General features: G+C 43.0%; 1 protein-coding gene across 1 annotated transcript in view; it reads left to right on the plus strand.

The window, feature by feature from the left end:
• Positions 1 to 15738, plus strand: part of ABCC2 (ATP binding cassette subfamily C member 2) — a 44419-nt gene extending 28681 nt beyond the window's left edge. Inside the window, exons 24-32 of the mRNA XM_075843097.1 lie at positions 1010 to 1165; positions 2063 to 2262; positions 2382 to 2508; positions 3134 to 3235; positions 4731 to 4874; positions 5922 to 6080; positions 11561 to 11727; positions 12955 to 13149; positions 15384 to 15738. Of these exons, the coding sequence (XP_075699212.1) occupies positions 1010 to 1165; positions 2063 to 2262; positions 2382 to 2508; positions 3134 to 3235; positions 4731 to 4874; positions 5922 to 6080; positions 11561 to 11727; positions 12955 to 13149; positions 15384 to 15513 (1380 nt within the window). The 3' untranslated portion in view covers positions 15514 to 15738. The remainder of the gene's footprint in view (positions 1 to 1009; positions 1166 to 2062; positions 2263 to 2381; positions 2509 to 3133; positions 3236 to 4730; positions 4875 to 5921; positions 6081 to 11560; positions 11728 to 12954; positions 13150 to 15383) is intronic.
• The last annotated feature ends 278 nt before the right edge of the window (positions 15739 to 16016 follow it).

The raw sequence follows: 16016 nt of genomic DNA on the forward strand, positions 1-16016 counted from the left end.
CACACGGAAGCACTTCCGTGCGAACTGCGTGATTCGCGCAAGAGCTGTCAAACTGAATGTAAACAGAAAAGCACCACGTGCTTTTCTGTTTACAAACATCCAAACGGAGTGTCAGAATTTAGAGATGAGCGAACCGAACTTCACCGGGTTCGGCCGAACTCGTTTTGACCGAACCCGGCAAAAAAATTTCCGGTACGCGACGTCAGGAGACAGTCACTGTCCATGGTGCTGAAAGAGTTAAACTGTTTCAGTACCCTGGACAGTGACTTCCGATTACAATATACATGAACGTGTAAAAAAAAAAGAAGTTCTGACTTACCGATAACTCCCGGCTTCTTCCTCCAGTCTGACCTCCCGGGATGACAATTCAGTCCAAGTGACAGCTGCAGCCAATCACAGGCCAAGCACAGGCTGCAGCCAATCACAGGCTGCAGCGGTCACATGGACTGCCGCGTCATCCAGGGAGGTGGGGCCGGATGTCAAGAGAGGGACGCGTCACCAAGGCAACGGCCGGGAGACCGGACTGGAGGAAGCAGGAAGTTCATGGTAAGTATGAATGTCTTTTTTTGATTCACAGGTTGGTGTATATTGTGATCGGAATTCACTGTCGAGGGTGCTGAAAGAGTTACTGCCGATCAGTTAACTCTTTCAGCACCCTGGACAGTGACTGACGTCGACTAGCCTCATCTCTATGATGGCGGCTGCGCGAAAATCACGCCGCCGCGGATCATACACTGATGACACACGGAGCTGTCAAGTGCCTTTTGCGCACGCAAAACGCTGCGTTTTTTTGCTCGCGCAAAACGCACACGCTCGTGTAAATGAGGCCATAGTGTGATGTAACATCAATTTGGAAGTAATCTGGATCACCTGGGGACTGCAGCAGAACGTTTATTATATTTCTATTTAGGAGAGTTTAAGTGAACCTATATAGACCAACATATTACTACTGCTTGTCAAATAAAAAGGACGTTATCATCTTATCGCAGTGTATGTAATGTGCTTCCAGGATATCTTCACTGTGGATGAAACCATCCCCATGTCGTTCCGTAGCTGGATCTCTTGCATCTTGGGAGTGATCAGCACCCTGTTCGTGATCTGCTTGGCCACACCCATCTTTGCCGCTGTCATCATACCACTGACCATTTTCTATTATTTTGTCCAGGTAAGTATTTGCTTCCGTTCTTAATTTTTCATGGTGTATGAACAAGGTCTCACTTTTCCCAGGTTCCCTAGGAAGTCCAGTTTTATAGCTGTACTTGTGATGGTCAAAGTTTTATTTTTTTTCTGATACATTCTTTCAAGGGTAAGTTAAAGTTCCTTGAGGTCCAGATAAAGCCACCAGTTCGGAAGTTGTGGAAATATCTGCAACACAAGGGACTGGGAATGTGACTTGCCGAAGGACACAAAAACGCTAAAATTTCTTTGCAGGGTCAATAAACGTTTAATTCTTTAGACTTTTAAGTCCCCAGCAGGGCCCCTATAAAATGTTCTAGCAAATAGAGGTTAGCGGGAGCAACTGCATTGACCAAATGACTACCTATCTGGTTGGGGGGCTAAATATCTCACATGGTGGGACTTAAAATATTCTATCCAGAATCTTGAGTCCTCCCCTTATTTAAAGCTAAGAGGGTTTAGGGTATATGGTCCGTATATTTGGCCACCAATTTGGAGAATCTGGGCCATTTAGAAACATCCAGTAGCTGAGGTCCTAACTTATGGATCATTATGGAAAATTCAGTATAAAGAGATAAAATTGTATATCAAATGGCCTACAACATCAAATTAAAGGAGCACTAGGCAAACGTGTTATACTCCATATAGGGTGTGAGGGGGCGGGGCATGACAAAGGAAATCTCTCTTTGGTGTTCTTTGAATCCCTGTGTCAGGCTCCGCCCCCTGTACTAGGCGTAACACTGTGTATAATTACGTTTTACCCAGAGTGTTCATATTGACACATGATCATAAGTGATTCTAAATACCTGTATTTTTTTTATATATGCACATACTTAAAAAACAAAACAGAGATAGTAATAGTAATAAATTGTCATTACGTCTATAGAGGTTTTATGTCACCACCTCACGTCAGCTGAGACGTCTGGATTCAGTCACAAGGTCACCCATCTATTCTCACTTTGGGGAGACAGTCTCTGGCCTGTCAGTCATCCGAGCTTATGGACATCAGCAGAGGTTCCTCCAGTACAATGAAGACACCTTAGATATCAATCAGAAGAGTGTCTACTCCTGGGTTGTCTCCAACAGGTAAGAAATCCATAAGTCATGTGAAACTTTGTACATTTTAATTTCCGTATTAATAATTTCCGTATTAATAATCAGGAAAAATCAATAGTAATCTCTTTATTGTGTGGTATTGTCTACAGGTGGCTGGCCATTCGTCTTGAGTTTGTAGGGAACCTGACTGTGTTTTTCGCCGCACTGTTCGCTGTGTTAGCCCGTGGCACGGTGGACAGTGGGACTGTTGGACTATCCATCTCCTCCGCTCTCAATGTGAGTCACACTAAGCCAGAAAGGCTGAAACAATAAGATAAATCTAGGGTTACATCTAGGGTGTTCATAAAGGGGGATGAGAGCTTATAGCAAAAATGTATGAGTTTCTCTACTGGTGCTGATTTACACCACTAGACCAAGCCCTTGTTTGCCCACCATGTGTAGAGACGTGTGCCCTGACCCTTTACCTAGTTCTCCAGATTTACCATACCATTGGAGAGGAGAAGAAGAACAAGGTCAACCTCAGCTGTCCTCTAGGATGACAGAAAGTCAAAAAGAGAAAAAAGAAAATAGTTAAATTATGGTATATCGATGTGAACTGGTGTAGAGGTTGCAGTTGCACAAGTGTCCTGATGCCGAGGAGGCCCATTGGCCTTTTTGATATATAAATGTTTAATAACGGGTCAGTACAAAGGTGCGATAAGAGTAGACACCGCTATCTACACAATGTGAAGTCATTGCACATCATGGCACGTGATGCCAAGAGGGGGGACCCCGGTACAGATTTTACATCCGAGCCCAGGAGCTTCAGGCTACATCTCTGTACAAACATTATAACGCCTTATTTCTGTGATATAGCAACAACCCCATATTTTATAATGTTTATTTCTTTTTTTTTTTACAGATTACTCAGACACTGAACTGGTTGGTACGGATGACGTCTGAGCTGGAGACCAATATTGTTGCTGTTGAGCGTGTGGATGAATACATAAAAGTAGAGAATGAAGTAAGTTCTGAGGATGTGTTCAAAGAAACATTGACTAACGCTGTAGACCTGTTTGTAACATGGATCAACTACAAAAACTGGGTCTTCCTGAACCAAACCATACAATTCAATTAAACTAAACAATGCAAAACAAATATTTTTGCAATATACTTACGTTTGATCCGATGTTCCTAGCGGCGTATCGCATATTCTGTCACGTGACCGCTCGCTAACCCGAAAATCTAAATTCCTCCCCAGCCCCGTCCATGAGCTCTAAGTTCCGGTTTCCTGTTCCGTGACTGTACGGTCACGTCACAAATGACATAACGGTACCATGTGTTTAGGGGTTGTACAATGCGTGCGTGGTTGACACTACTATCTGATATGCCTGCGGCTTCTACTGTCAGCTAAACCGACGTGTATTGCGCATGGGCCATTCCCTACCAATAGAAAATATAATGAGAGCACTAAAATGGCGACGGAGTTTACAACTTTATTAGAGCTGGGTGGAGTGGGCGGAGTAAGTCCCTGTTGCCGGCACATTGCATGCTGGGACACAAGCGGTGCATGCAGGGAGGAGAAAGACAGGAAGAGAAGGGGAGCAAACATACCGAGGTAAACAAACCTCAAAAGGTTAACAATACAGCGTAATGATACAAAAAATTATTTTAATTGAGAAAAATATAGTCAGAGTGCATTACAAAAAAAAAAAAGGATTGGAAAACCCCTTTAAAATCCCTGTCTTACCTCTTTTCATACAGTTTTGCCTTTTATTTTGAGTTCTATTGAGTATGAGGAGGAGCTAGCTACTTCCTGCCTCCCTGATGACACCGTCACCCACACTTCCCAACATTTCTTGTTTTTCAAGTGGTTTAAAATATTTCCTAGTAACATTACAGAAGGCTCTTGTCTGTTTGAAACATTCCTGATGGACAAATAAACCTGGAAAGGGAGAGTGATGGGAAGATGGGAATAGGGTGGGGGGGGGGGGGTGCTCACTCTGATATAGACTGTTAGGGACAGCTGAAAGGGACTAGGAGGAGCCTCCGGTGAATTGGTGACAGAAAGCAGCCGCATGAGAGTTAATATGGCTGACAGTGATAACTTTCAGACAGCTACTTCCTGTCCCAGAAATGAATTGCATAAAAGGTCTGGAGAACAAACAGCCGAGTAAAAAAAAAAGTGTACACAGTTAATACGGCACAAAGAAATTCAGGCGCACAATCAGCTTTGGGAGATTCGCTGTAACTTATTGGTTTGCACTGTTTCCCCTGCAACTCGCCAATAAATATAAGTCCTTCAGTTGTCCTCTTCAGGCTTTTATAACTTACATCTTTTTTAGGTTGAGAGATTGGCCCAGGGGATAGAAAATATTACATCTTAAGGGCTTATATTTACTTGAGATTTTAGCTATAATTTGTGCACTGGTCCCACTGGTTGTATTCATGTAGATTACATTTCACATGTATAAGGAATCTAGAGAGTAGAATGTTAATCTTTTCTGTTTACTTCTCAGGCAGAGTGGGTGACTCAGGAGCGCCCTCCAGAGGACTGGCCAGATAAAGGTGTTGTGCAGTTTGTGGACTACAAGGCTCGTTATCGCTCTGAATTAGACCTTGTTCTACATGGGATTTCATGCACAGTTAACAGTATGGAGAAGGTAAAGTGCGATATAATGTTATTGGTGAAATACAGGACGATGATTATTAATCTTTACTTCTCTCATGCATAAAAGGTAATTGTATTACCTCTGCACATTTTTTCCAACACTATGCCAATTTTGGAAATGGCGGACAATGGTTTAAAATAACTAAAAAGTAATAGTCACTGAACCCACCCCCTGCCGCACTCCGCTTTGTCGCTTTCCTGGTTTTTGTTTACCTGGCTCCAGCGAGCGACAGTTCATTGGACTGCTATTCCTCTCGATCCCCCTATACACATGCACGCTCCCCTCGGCCGAGCATGCAGTGCGTGTGTTCTCAATAGGGAGAAGAATGGAAGCCGCTGCCTGATACCTCTGGCGACGGCTTATCCTCCCTGAGAACAAAAGGATACACATTTTATGGTCGGCCGGCATCTATTGAATGTGTATGGCCACCTTAACTCTCCCAGATTCCAGTGCGACACAGATAATTGTATTATATAAATTCTTAGAGTAGAGGTTTCTGCTGACAGGCTGTTGACTGATACTATAAGGTGTTCTTCACACTTGGGTATGATAATTCGGGGATGCTCAATACGGATCTTTTTTCTAATTATCTGTTTCCATATTGTATCCACTTTTCATTTGTATTTGTTACGTTTTTGCTTAAGAAATAACTTTTTTGTGCTGTTTTTGGAAAGTTTCATGATGTATAAATGTAAAAAACAGAACAATTACGCACGTGTTAACTATGCAAAAATAGAACATGTGTTTTTAAATTCAACACCTTTAACTTCTATGGGCCAATACGTATCTGTTGGAACATGCTGCATATTGAAAAAAAATGGCATGCGCGTAAAAAATGGAATAAAACCTGTCCTGGCTCCGTTCTTTCAATGAAAAAAAACATAAAATCAATTTGGATCCAATACATATGGAAGTGTGAATAATACAGGCTGTGACTCCGGATCTGCAAAGCGTTAAATGACAAATTCATCTCTGCTACATCTATAAATGGAATACTAATATGTGACCTTTTCATGTAACTGTGGATCTGATCACCAGGTGGGAATAGTGGGAAGGACCGGAGCTGGAAAATCGTCACTTACTAACTGCCTCTTCAGGATCATCGAGGCAGATGGAGGGAAGATACTCATTGATGGTCTGGACGTCTCCAGCATTGGCCTCCATGATCTGCGCAACAAACTGACTATAATTCCTCAGGTAAATCACATAATGGCAATACCCATAATTCATGGTTGATCTTAATTTAGTGTTCATATTTTAACACTATTTAGTTTTTAGGGCCAACATCCTGTACTGCTTCATTTAATAACATATCTTTTTAGCGGTCAGAGCTCCATTCTGTTTTTAGAGATCTCCAAATCCACTGTATAGACTTAAAGTTAAACAATAAAATCCTGACTGTCTGCAGTCACCACTAGGGGGAGCTTAGATGCATACTGTGTTATTTAGTTCAATGTATAAATGTGCATAGTAATCTCATGAGCTCCACCTAGTGGCTACAGCAGGCAGACAGAGTTTTGATAAAGATATATATTAAGAAATTAATCAGCACTTAATTTTGGATCTATTTAGATATAACAAAATGGTATTGGGTGAGTATTTACTTAAAAGGTTATTCCCAACGCAGACATTAATGGCATATTCTCAGTATATGCTATAGAGACTGATAGATGCGGGTGCCAGCTCTGGGACCCACTTCTATCTCAAAAACATTGGTCACCCGACATCATCCCTTCTAGTGAGGCGGACGTTGCATCCAGGTGGAGAATGAATGGAGAGGTGCCTGGCTCCCTCGATTCACTTCAATGGGAGTTATGGAAATGTCTAAGGTGGGAATACCGTTTCAAACTTTCAACCCTGGTACCTAAAAAATGCCAAAGGCCCTTCTGCCACATAGGAAGATATTAGTTTCATAAATGGCATGCGGGGGGCCCTGGTACAAATTCTGCATTGGGGCCCAAGAACTTCAAGCTATACCTCAGAGCAGATGCCCAAGGGGTGGGATAGTCCTCATGCGCATTAGATCTTTAGCAGACATTAACTATTGATATAAAGCCACAGAAAATTGCTTTTCAATTTGCACTTCACTAACACAACACTAGATGGCAGCAGTTACACACGTAAACACTGAACGGCGACTGTTTACTCAGCGAAGTTACATTTGCGTTTATCCGTTACCTTGATGTTTGGTGGGAATTTCCTGGCAAGGCTTCTAAAATTAATTTTCACTGGCAGCTTAACAGCATGTGGATATCTAATATTTAAGGATTACGTCGCTTACATGGAGTATTGAGAATATTGTTAAATGTTGGCAACGTTTCAATGTATCCTACAACAAATATCCTTTGTTCGGTGAGACGGAACGATTACGATGCCAGAAAAATATTCTGTTCACTATGATATGGACACAATGGTGGCTCACCCAACGGTGGGGTAACTTTGTTTTACTCAATGGGAAATAAATTAATGTAACTGACCCCCAACATTCTGTGGTTCAAAAAGATTCCATAACATTTTTCCTAAATGCTTTAATCAGATTTAGGAACCTGTGTAAAGCTAGGGCTACACAGCGACTTTGGCCACGACACCTGTTGCACGGCCAAGTTTGCTGCGACCTTTGGCACGGCCAAGGTCAACAAGTAGCCCTAGAATTATTGCAGTTCACTTTCTTTGTCCTTGAAGACTTTGTAGATCTTTTGCCATCTTTTCCCTGAAAACAATCTTATATAAAGGGTACAATGAAAATAAATCTGCCTGTCAATACATGATGATAAACGGAACGTAAAGCAAACTATGTCGTAAAAGTTACAAGAAGGAAAAACAAATCTAGTAAAGTAACTTGAAGATAAAAAAAAAAAATCTGTAATCAGCTTCAGGACAGGAAGGCAGTACGATCTGTGCTTACATAATGTAAAAGGAGAGACCGGGAGACAGTCAGGGGGGGCATACTATTGGTGCAACCTGTGCAGCTGCACAGGGGTCCAGTAGATAAGGGGGCCACTGTAACCTCAAAGCAACTTTCTTATGTCTGTTAGATAGCACGTAAATGCCCGAGATGATGAATTTTATGGCTAACAGTTACTGATGGGTTGTTAGGGAGACATAAGGAGGTGATTTATGATAAAATATTGGAGAGCCAGGGGCCCATATACTGTTCTTGCACAGGGGCCCACTGTCTGGGTCCGCCACTGGAGACAGGCCTATGTGTACCCACATAATTTGCAAAGAGAAACAGGGAGGCAGTACCATCTGTACCTACATCATTTACAGTGAGGGCATGACCACACGTGGCGGATTTCCTCCGCAACTGTCCGCATCAATGCCGCACAGAATCTGCGTTGCAGATTCTGCTGCGGATCTGCACAAAATGTGCAGTACATTGATGCGGACTAGCTGCTGCGGACTGCGGGAAAAGTGCTTCCCTTCTCCCTATCAGTGCAGGATAGAGAGAAGGGACAGCACTTTCCCTAGTGAAAGTAAACGATTTTCATACTTACCGGCCGTTGTCTTGGTGACGCGTCCCTCTTTCGGCATCCAGCCCGACCTCCCTGGATGACGCGCCAGTCCATGTGACCGCTGCAGCCTGTGCTTGGCCTGTGATTGGCTGCAGCCGTCACTTACACTGAAACGTCATCCTGGGAGGCCGGACTGGAGACAGACGCAGGGAGTTCTCGGTAAGTATGAACTTATATGTTTTTTTACAGATACATGTATATTGGGATCGGTAGTCACTGTCCCGGGTGCAGAAACAGTTACTGCCGATCGCTTAACTCTTTCAGCACCCTGGACAGTGACTATTTACAGACGTCTCCTAGCAACGCTCCCGTCATTACGGGAGCCCCATTGACTTCCTCAGTCTGGCTGTAGACCTAGAAATACATAGGTCCAGCCAGAATGAAGAAATGTCATGGTAGTAAAACCAATACGCTCCGCACCACACATAAGATCTGCGGACTTCATTGCGGAATTTTGACTCTCCATTGAAGTCAATGGAGAAATTCCGCCATGAGTCCGCCACTGCTCCGCAACAGACAGAGCATGCTGCGGACACCAAATTCCGCTCCGCAGCCTATGCTCCGCAGCGGAATTTTACGCCTCGTCTAAACGAACACTGCTAAATTAAAGTGTAAGTCAATGGACAAACGGCACCGCTGCGGATTAACGCTGCGGAGTGTCCGCAGCGGAATTTAAGTGAAATTCCGCCACGTGTGAACCCAGCCTGAGAGGGAGAGGCAGTACTATCTATACCTATATAATTTACAGGGAGACAGCACTATCTGTATCTACATCATTTAGAGGGGGAGACAAGAATGTAGTACTCTCTTTACCTACATCATTTACAGGGAAAGAGAGGAAGGCAGTACGATCAGTACCTACAACACTTAGGCTGGGTTCACACGACCTATTTTCAGGCGTAAATGAGGCGTATTATGCCTCGATTTACGCCTGAAAATAGGGCTACAATACGTCGGCAAACATCTGCCCATTCATTTGAATGGGTTTGCCGACGTACTGTGCCGACGACCTGTCATTTACGCGTCGTCGTTTGACAGCTGTCAAACGACGACACGTAAATGGACTGCCTCGTCAAAAGAAGTGCAGGACACTTATATACATTATGTGCGGGACACTTATATACATTATATGCGGGACACTTATATACATTATATGCGGGACACTTATATACATTATATGCGGGACACTTATATACATTATATGCAGGACACTTATATACATTATGTGCGGGACACTTATATACATTATATGCGGGACACTTCTATACATTATATGCGGGACACTTCTATACATTATATGCGGGACACTTCTATACATTATATGCGGGACACTTATATACATTATATGCGGGACACTTCTATACATTATATGCGGGACACTTATATACATTATATGCGGGACACTTATATACATTATATGCGGGACACTTATATACATTATATGCGGGACACTTATATACATTATATGCGGGACACTTATATACATTATATGCGGGACACTTATATACATTATATGCGGGACACTTATATACATTATATGCGGGACACTTATATACATTATATGCGGGACACATATATACATTATATGCGGGACACTTATATACATTATATGCGGGACACTTATATACATTATATGCGGGACACATATATACATTATATGCGGGACACTTATATACATTATATGCGGGACACTTATATACATTATATGCGGGACACTTATATACATTATATGCGGGACACTTATATACATTATATGCGGGACACTTATATACATTATATGCGGGACACTTATATACATTATATGCGGGACACTTATATACATTATATGCGGGACACTTATATACATTATATGCGGGGCACTTATATACATTATATGCGGGGCACTTATATACATTATATGCGGGACACTTATATACATTATATGCGGGACACTTATATACATTATATGCGGGACACTTATATACATTATATGCGGGACACTTATATACATTATCTGCGGGACACTTATATACATTATATGCGGGACACTTATATACATTATATGCGGGACACTTATATACATTATATGCAGGGCACTTCTTTGCAACGTAATTTGAGCCGTTCCTCATTGAACTCAATGAAGAGCAGCTCAAGATTTACGAGCGTCACAGACGCCTCGCATAATACGAGGAGGAGCATTTACGTGTGAAACGAGGCAGCTGTTTTCTCCTGAAAACAGTCTGTCTTTTCACACGTAAATGCCTGCTATCGTGTGCACATACCCTAAGGGGGTTTTACACAGGACGATTATCAGGCAGACGAGCATTAATATAACGCTCATTGCCGATAATTGAACAGCTCGATCATCTGCTGATCGTATCGTCTCAAAAAAGTTAAATATTATCACTGTCGGCAGCACATCTCCCTATCTAAACAGGCAGACGCGCTGCCGACATGATGATAATCGATGGGGACAAGCGATCGTGGTAATGACCGCTCGTCCCCATCCATAGCTCCGTGTGACAGGAGCAAACGAGCGCCGATCAATGATGGCTCGTTGATCGACACACTGCACCGGCCGCTTATCGACCGGTGTAAAAGGGCTTTTACAGAGAGAGAGAGAGACAGGGATGCAGTACTATCTGGGCCTATATCATTTACAAGAAGAAAGGACAGGGAGGCAGTACTATTTTTATCTACATCATTTACAGGGAGAGATAAGGATGTAGTACTATCTGTAACTATATCATTTACAGGGAGAAAGGTAGGCAGTACTATCTGTACCTATAACATTTACTGAGAGAGACAGGGAGGCAGTGTTATCCGTACCTACATAATTTACAGTGAGAGACCGGGAGGCAGTACTATCTGTATCTACATCATTTGTAGCGAGAGACAATGAGGCAGTACTATCTGTGTTTACATAATGTTGTAGACAAATGGGTGCTCTGGTCCCCCTAGCAAGTTGACATTGCTGTCACATCAACCATTCATATTCAGTGACATGTGGAAAAGGTAAAGGTGGACTGTTCTAGAGAGAGAGAGAAATCTGAGAAAAGCGTGGTCTATATTTTGATCTTGTACACTCCAGTTTGGCTGCTGTAAAGCCCCAGTGATATTACTGCCTGGGTAACTTGCAGTACATTGGCCTTTCATTGCTCACAGTGTAACGTTCCTCTGTAGGACCCTGTGCTGTTTTCTGGGACACTGAGGATGAATTTGGACCCATTTGACCAGTACACGGATGAGGAAATCTGGAAATCTCTTGAACTCTCTCACCTCAAACCATATGTAGAAGGGCTACAAGAAAAGCTCTTCTATGAAGTGAGCGAAGGAGGAGAGAACCTGAGGTAAGCGCACACAGCATACCGGAGAGTCTTCCATCTTGTATTGCTCCTTCTTACAAGTCAAGCAGCTTAACAAAGTCGCCAAAATTGACCCGACCCCCTTGGCTAGATGACACTTGTTAAGCCACAATGAAAATGAAGCAGATTTATTAAAAGAACACAAGCCTGACACACTGTGTTATCTGCAGCGCAGTTCCTGAGAGGGCGGAGCCTGACACAGGGATTTTCTCTTTGGTGTTCTTTGAATCCCTGTGTCAGGCACCGCCCCTCAGACCCTGCAATAGCCATAACACAGTATCAGTTTGGCCTGGAGTGTTCCTTTAAAACTGTCATTTTGTAAAAACTGCAATCAAATTTTTCGATGTCTGAGACCTTAAAGGAATTGACCATGCACAGACAACTGATGACCTAGCCACAGGAGAGGTCATCAGTGGATGATTGGTGGGGGTCCGACACCCGGACCCCGCACCGATCAGCTGCTCTGCACGCCGGCTGTTATGAAGGGTATGCAGTATTTGGAGCCGGAAGCAGATGACTCGGTACCGCAGTTCGACCGCTATTCCTTGACCACAGCCATCTGCTTCCGGCATGGACATCTGGTGTCCAGAGGCAGCCGGAACAGTTGATCGATGCGGGGTCCAAGTGTCGAACCCCCACCGATCATACACGGATGACCTATCCTGTGGATAGGACGAGTTGTCCGTGTGTGGACAACCCCTTTAAGTGTTGCAGGATTCATGATAAACAACCGAGACAAGTCCTGTAATAAAAAAAAACCTGAAAGCTTTATATTCATGGTCACACTAAGATTTTTTTTGTTGTAATTTTTTCACATTCCCTTTTATTCTTGAAGATTAAGAGGGCTGTGCAATAGGTTTGTTAAAAATAAATAAATTCCTCCATTCCTGCCTACGACGCTCACTGAGCTAAACGCTGCTGCATGTAAACAGTACACGGGCCCCTCTCCCTCACAGTCTCTGCCACGTACGGGACATTGTACATTGCATAGCGAGGCTTTTTACGGCGGCCAAAACTTTTCCTGCTTCAGCCATGTCACGTATGTAACACAACTGCAGTAGGAATAAAAGAGGTAAAGAAAAAAGATAAATCCCAGATAACCCGTTTAAACTTCTCTCCTCCAAACTGTGCCCCATTATCTTTAAAATAAGGAATCTGCTTGTGACGATGCGCATTGTCTTGCATTTCCTTGACTAATGTTGTCCTGTGCAGTGTCGGTCAGAGGCAGCTGGTGTGTCTGGCGCGGGCGCTACTTCGAAAATCCAAGATCCTCATTCTGGATGAAGCCACGGCTGCTGTGGACCTGGAAACTGATAATTTAATCCAGAGGACCATCCGCAGTGAATTTGCAGATTGCACAGTGTTGACCATTGCACATCGGTTGCACACCATCATGGACAGTAACAAGTAAGAACACTGCTCGATATAACACGCTATCACAGTCACATCAGACTTTTATAATCATAGGTAAAACTGACAACCTCTCTAAGCATAAGGACTTGTTCACATGTAACAGAAGTGCTGCGTATTGTCCGTCCAGAAAATACGCAGTGGAATACAGTAGTATCAAAGTGGGTGAGACGAGTTGGCAAATCTCCTCCACACGCTGCGTAAAATTTCCGCCACGAAATTCACCTGCGGTGCGTTTCTTTTTGTTTCTCAGCATGTAAATTCCTGCTGCGGAAAGTGGACTTAATACCTGCATTTTTCAGAGGAGACGTCACCATCTCACAGACTTGAAAAAGACGCAGCAAAATCCGTACCATTTTCTGCAATAAAAAAAATTCAGGAAATGGTGCGGTTTTTCCGCAGCGGAATGTCTGCTAGTTTTAGTGGAAATGCTACAGAAATTTTGGACAAACCCTAATCCATAAAAGTGGTTGTCATTTAAATTATTAGCCTAAGTAGATTCTTTATTGTATCTGCAGTAACTATTGTAATACTGCCCCCTATGGAGAAAAATAAAGTGTGCGTGTGTGCGCATATCTGCATATATGTATGTATGTATGTATGTATCTATGTTTATATGTGCGTATGTGTGTGTGTGTGTGCGTGTGTGTGTGTGCGCGTGTGTGTGTGTATATATATATATATATATATATATATAATGTGTATGTATAAGGCCTTATTCACATGAACGTATAATACGTCCGTGCTACGGACCTATGTTAGTGAATGGGGCCGTTCAGACTGTCAGTGAATTTCACGCAGCGTATGTGCGCTGTGTGAAACGCATGACATGTCCAATATTTGCCCGTATTTCGCCCTGCACGCACCCATTGAAGTCAATGGGTGCGTGCAAATCACGCTCGGCACACGTAAGCTGCGTTTTGCACGCACAAAAGCTCCGTGTAGCATCAGCATATGGTGCGTGGCAGCGTGATTTTCGAGCAGCCGGCATCATGATGACACTCTGGTTTTATGTTTACAAACAGAAAAGCACGTGGTGCTTTTCTGTTTTCATTCATTTATTTTCCTACTGTAGCGCATCTCACGCGGCACCCAGTGCTTCCGTGTGCCGTGCGCGATTTGCACGCACCCATTGACTTCAATAGGTGCGTGCTGCGCGAAACACGGGCAAGTATAGGACATGTCATGAGTGTCACGCAGCGGACAGACGCTGCGTGAAATTCACTGACAGTTTGAACGGCCCCATTCACTAACATAGGTCAGTGCGACGCGCGTGTGAAAAATCACGCATGTAGCACAGACGTATAACACGTTCGTGTGAATAAGGCCTAAGTATGTGTATATGTGTGTTTATCAATGATCTCTACAATGCAAAAAATTATAATGTGGAGTCACTTTGTAAACACATTGTATTACTTATCACTTACTAGTCCCGAGTCACAGCTATCCTTCATTAGAGTCGAGATGTGGTTTGCCTTTTCAGCTCAAACCTCACAGTACCCCCTGCTTGTTAGGTGTCTGCACAGAGCATGCCCGGTGATCTGCATTCTAGGTCCTGTTGTCTTTACACCAGACACTGCTCACTAATCTGATATTGAAAACCTGCTAATCAAAAAAAACTCTCCAAGAATAAGTTCTAAGACATGCTATGTAACTTAGGAAAGTGGTGGCCAAACAATAGATTGTGATCTACCCCGGGACCTCCGAGCAGAGACCAGTAGATCTCTATGTTAGGCCACCAGGCTGTTCTCTTGCTGGCTTCAATGCAGAAGTACAAAAACTGCCAGGCACACAGCATTTCACTAGATCGCTTCATGTATCTAATTGTCATATCATATAGGCATTCCTGAGCCTTCACCAGGGCTGGCCTTAAAGGGCTTGTCCGAGATACGATCACATTTTCAAAAAGTGTGTCTTAATAATACTGCTGAACAATTGATATTATGGTTCATGGTACCTTGGGTGCCAGGTCATCTGAGGCAGGTTTGGACTGGCCCACCAGAGAACCCTCCGGTGGGCCCAGGCTCTAACACAATAAGGGGCCTTAAAGGTCCAGCAAGTGCAGTGAGCAACTAACTGCTATCACTATTATGGGGACACTGGGGCATCTGATAAAAGGGCGTTCTACTGCTGACGTATAGTGTTTTACGTACACTGTGTATAAAACATTTAAAGTAAAATCCAACAATTCAGCTGCAGGAATTCAATGCATTTTTTACTTGTGTTTGCAGAGTTATGGTGTTGGATTCCGGTAACATAATAGAATACGGTAACCCAGAAAACCTCCTGAAAAGTCGAGGACACTTTGCCTCTATGGCCAAAGATGCTGGTATTGAAAGCACAGACAGCACTTCATTATGAGACTTGGAGGAGATAAACGTGTGCGATAAGACCTCAGTACGGACTTTAAGACTCTGTGAGCGTCGACTACTGGAAGCCCAAAACAAACTGAGGCTTACCAAAATTTGGTAAAAGATTTCTCACCAGTTTCTGAAAATATTGTTTATTGGAGAGTGGATTATAAATTACGATTTCCAATATTATGTGACATCATTGAATTATTCTTTTTTTAATAACCGGTGAATTCACACCTTTTTAGGAGTCTTGGGTGCAGTCATAAAACTGACCTTCAGAAATGGAGATGATTTTTTTTCCCGTAAGGCAAAATAACAGCTTACAGTACTAACATAAGCTTATAGGGGCATGTTGAACTACATATACCATTTGCCTAACCATGCAAGAGAAGAAGGTTTATATCTTTCTCATGTTATGTTGTGGTACAAAACATGCCAACCTGTGTCCACTTTTTATTGATATCCACCCAGATATGATATAGGAGATAATATAACTCACAGGGCTGGCCT

Source organism: Rhinoderma darwinii, chromosome 11 (assembly GCF_050947455.1).
Source record: "Rhinoderma darwinii isolate aRhiDar2 chromosome 11, aRhiDar2.hap1, whole genome shotgun sequence".
Taxonomy (NCBI): Eukaryota; Metazoa; Chordata; class Amphibia; order Anura; family Rhinodermatidae; genus Rhinoderma; species Rhinoderma darwinii.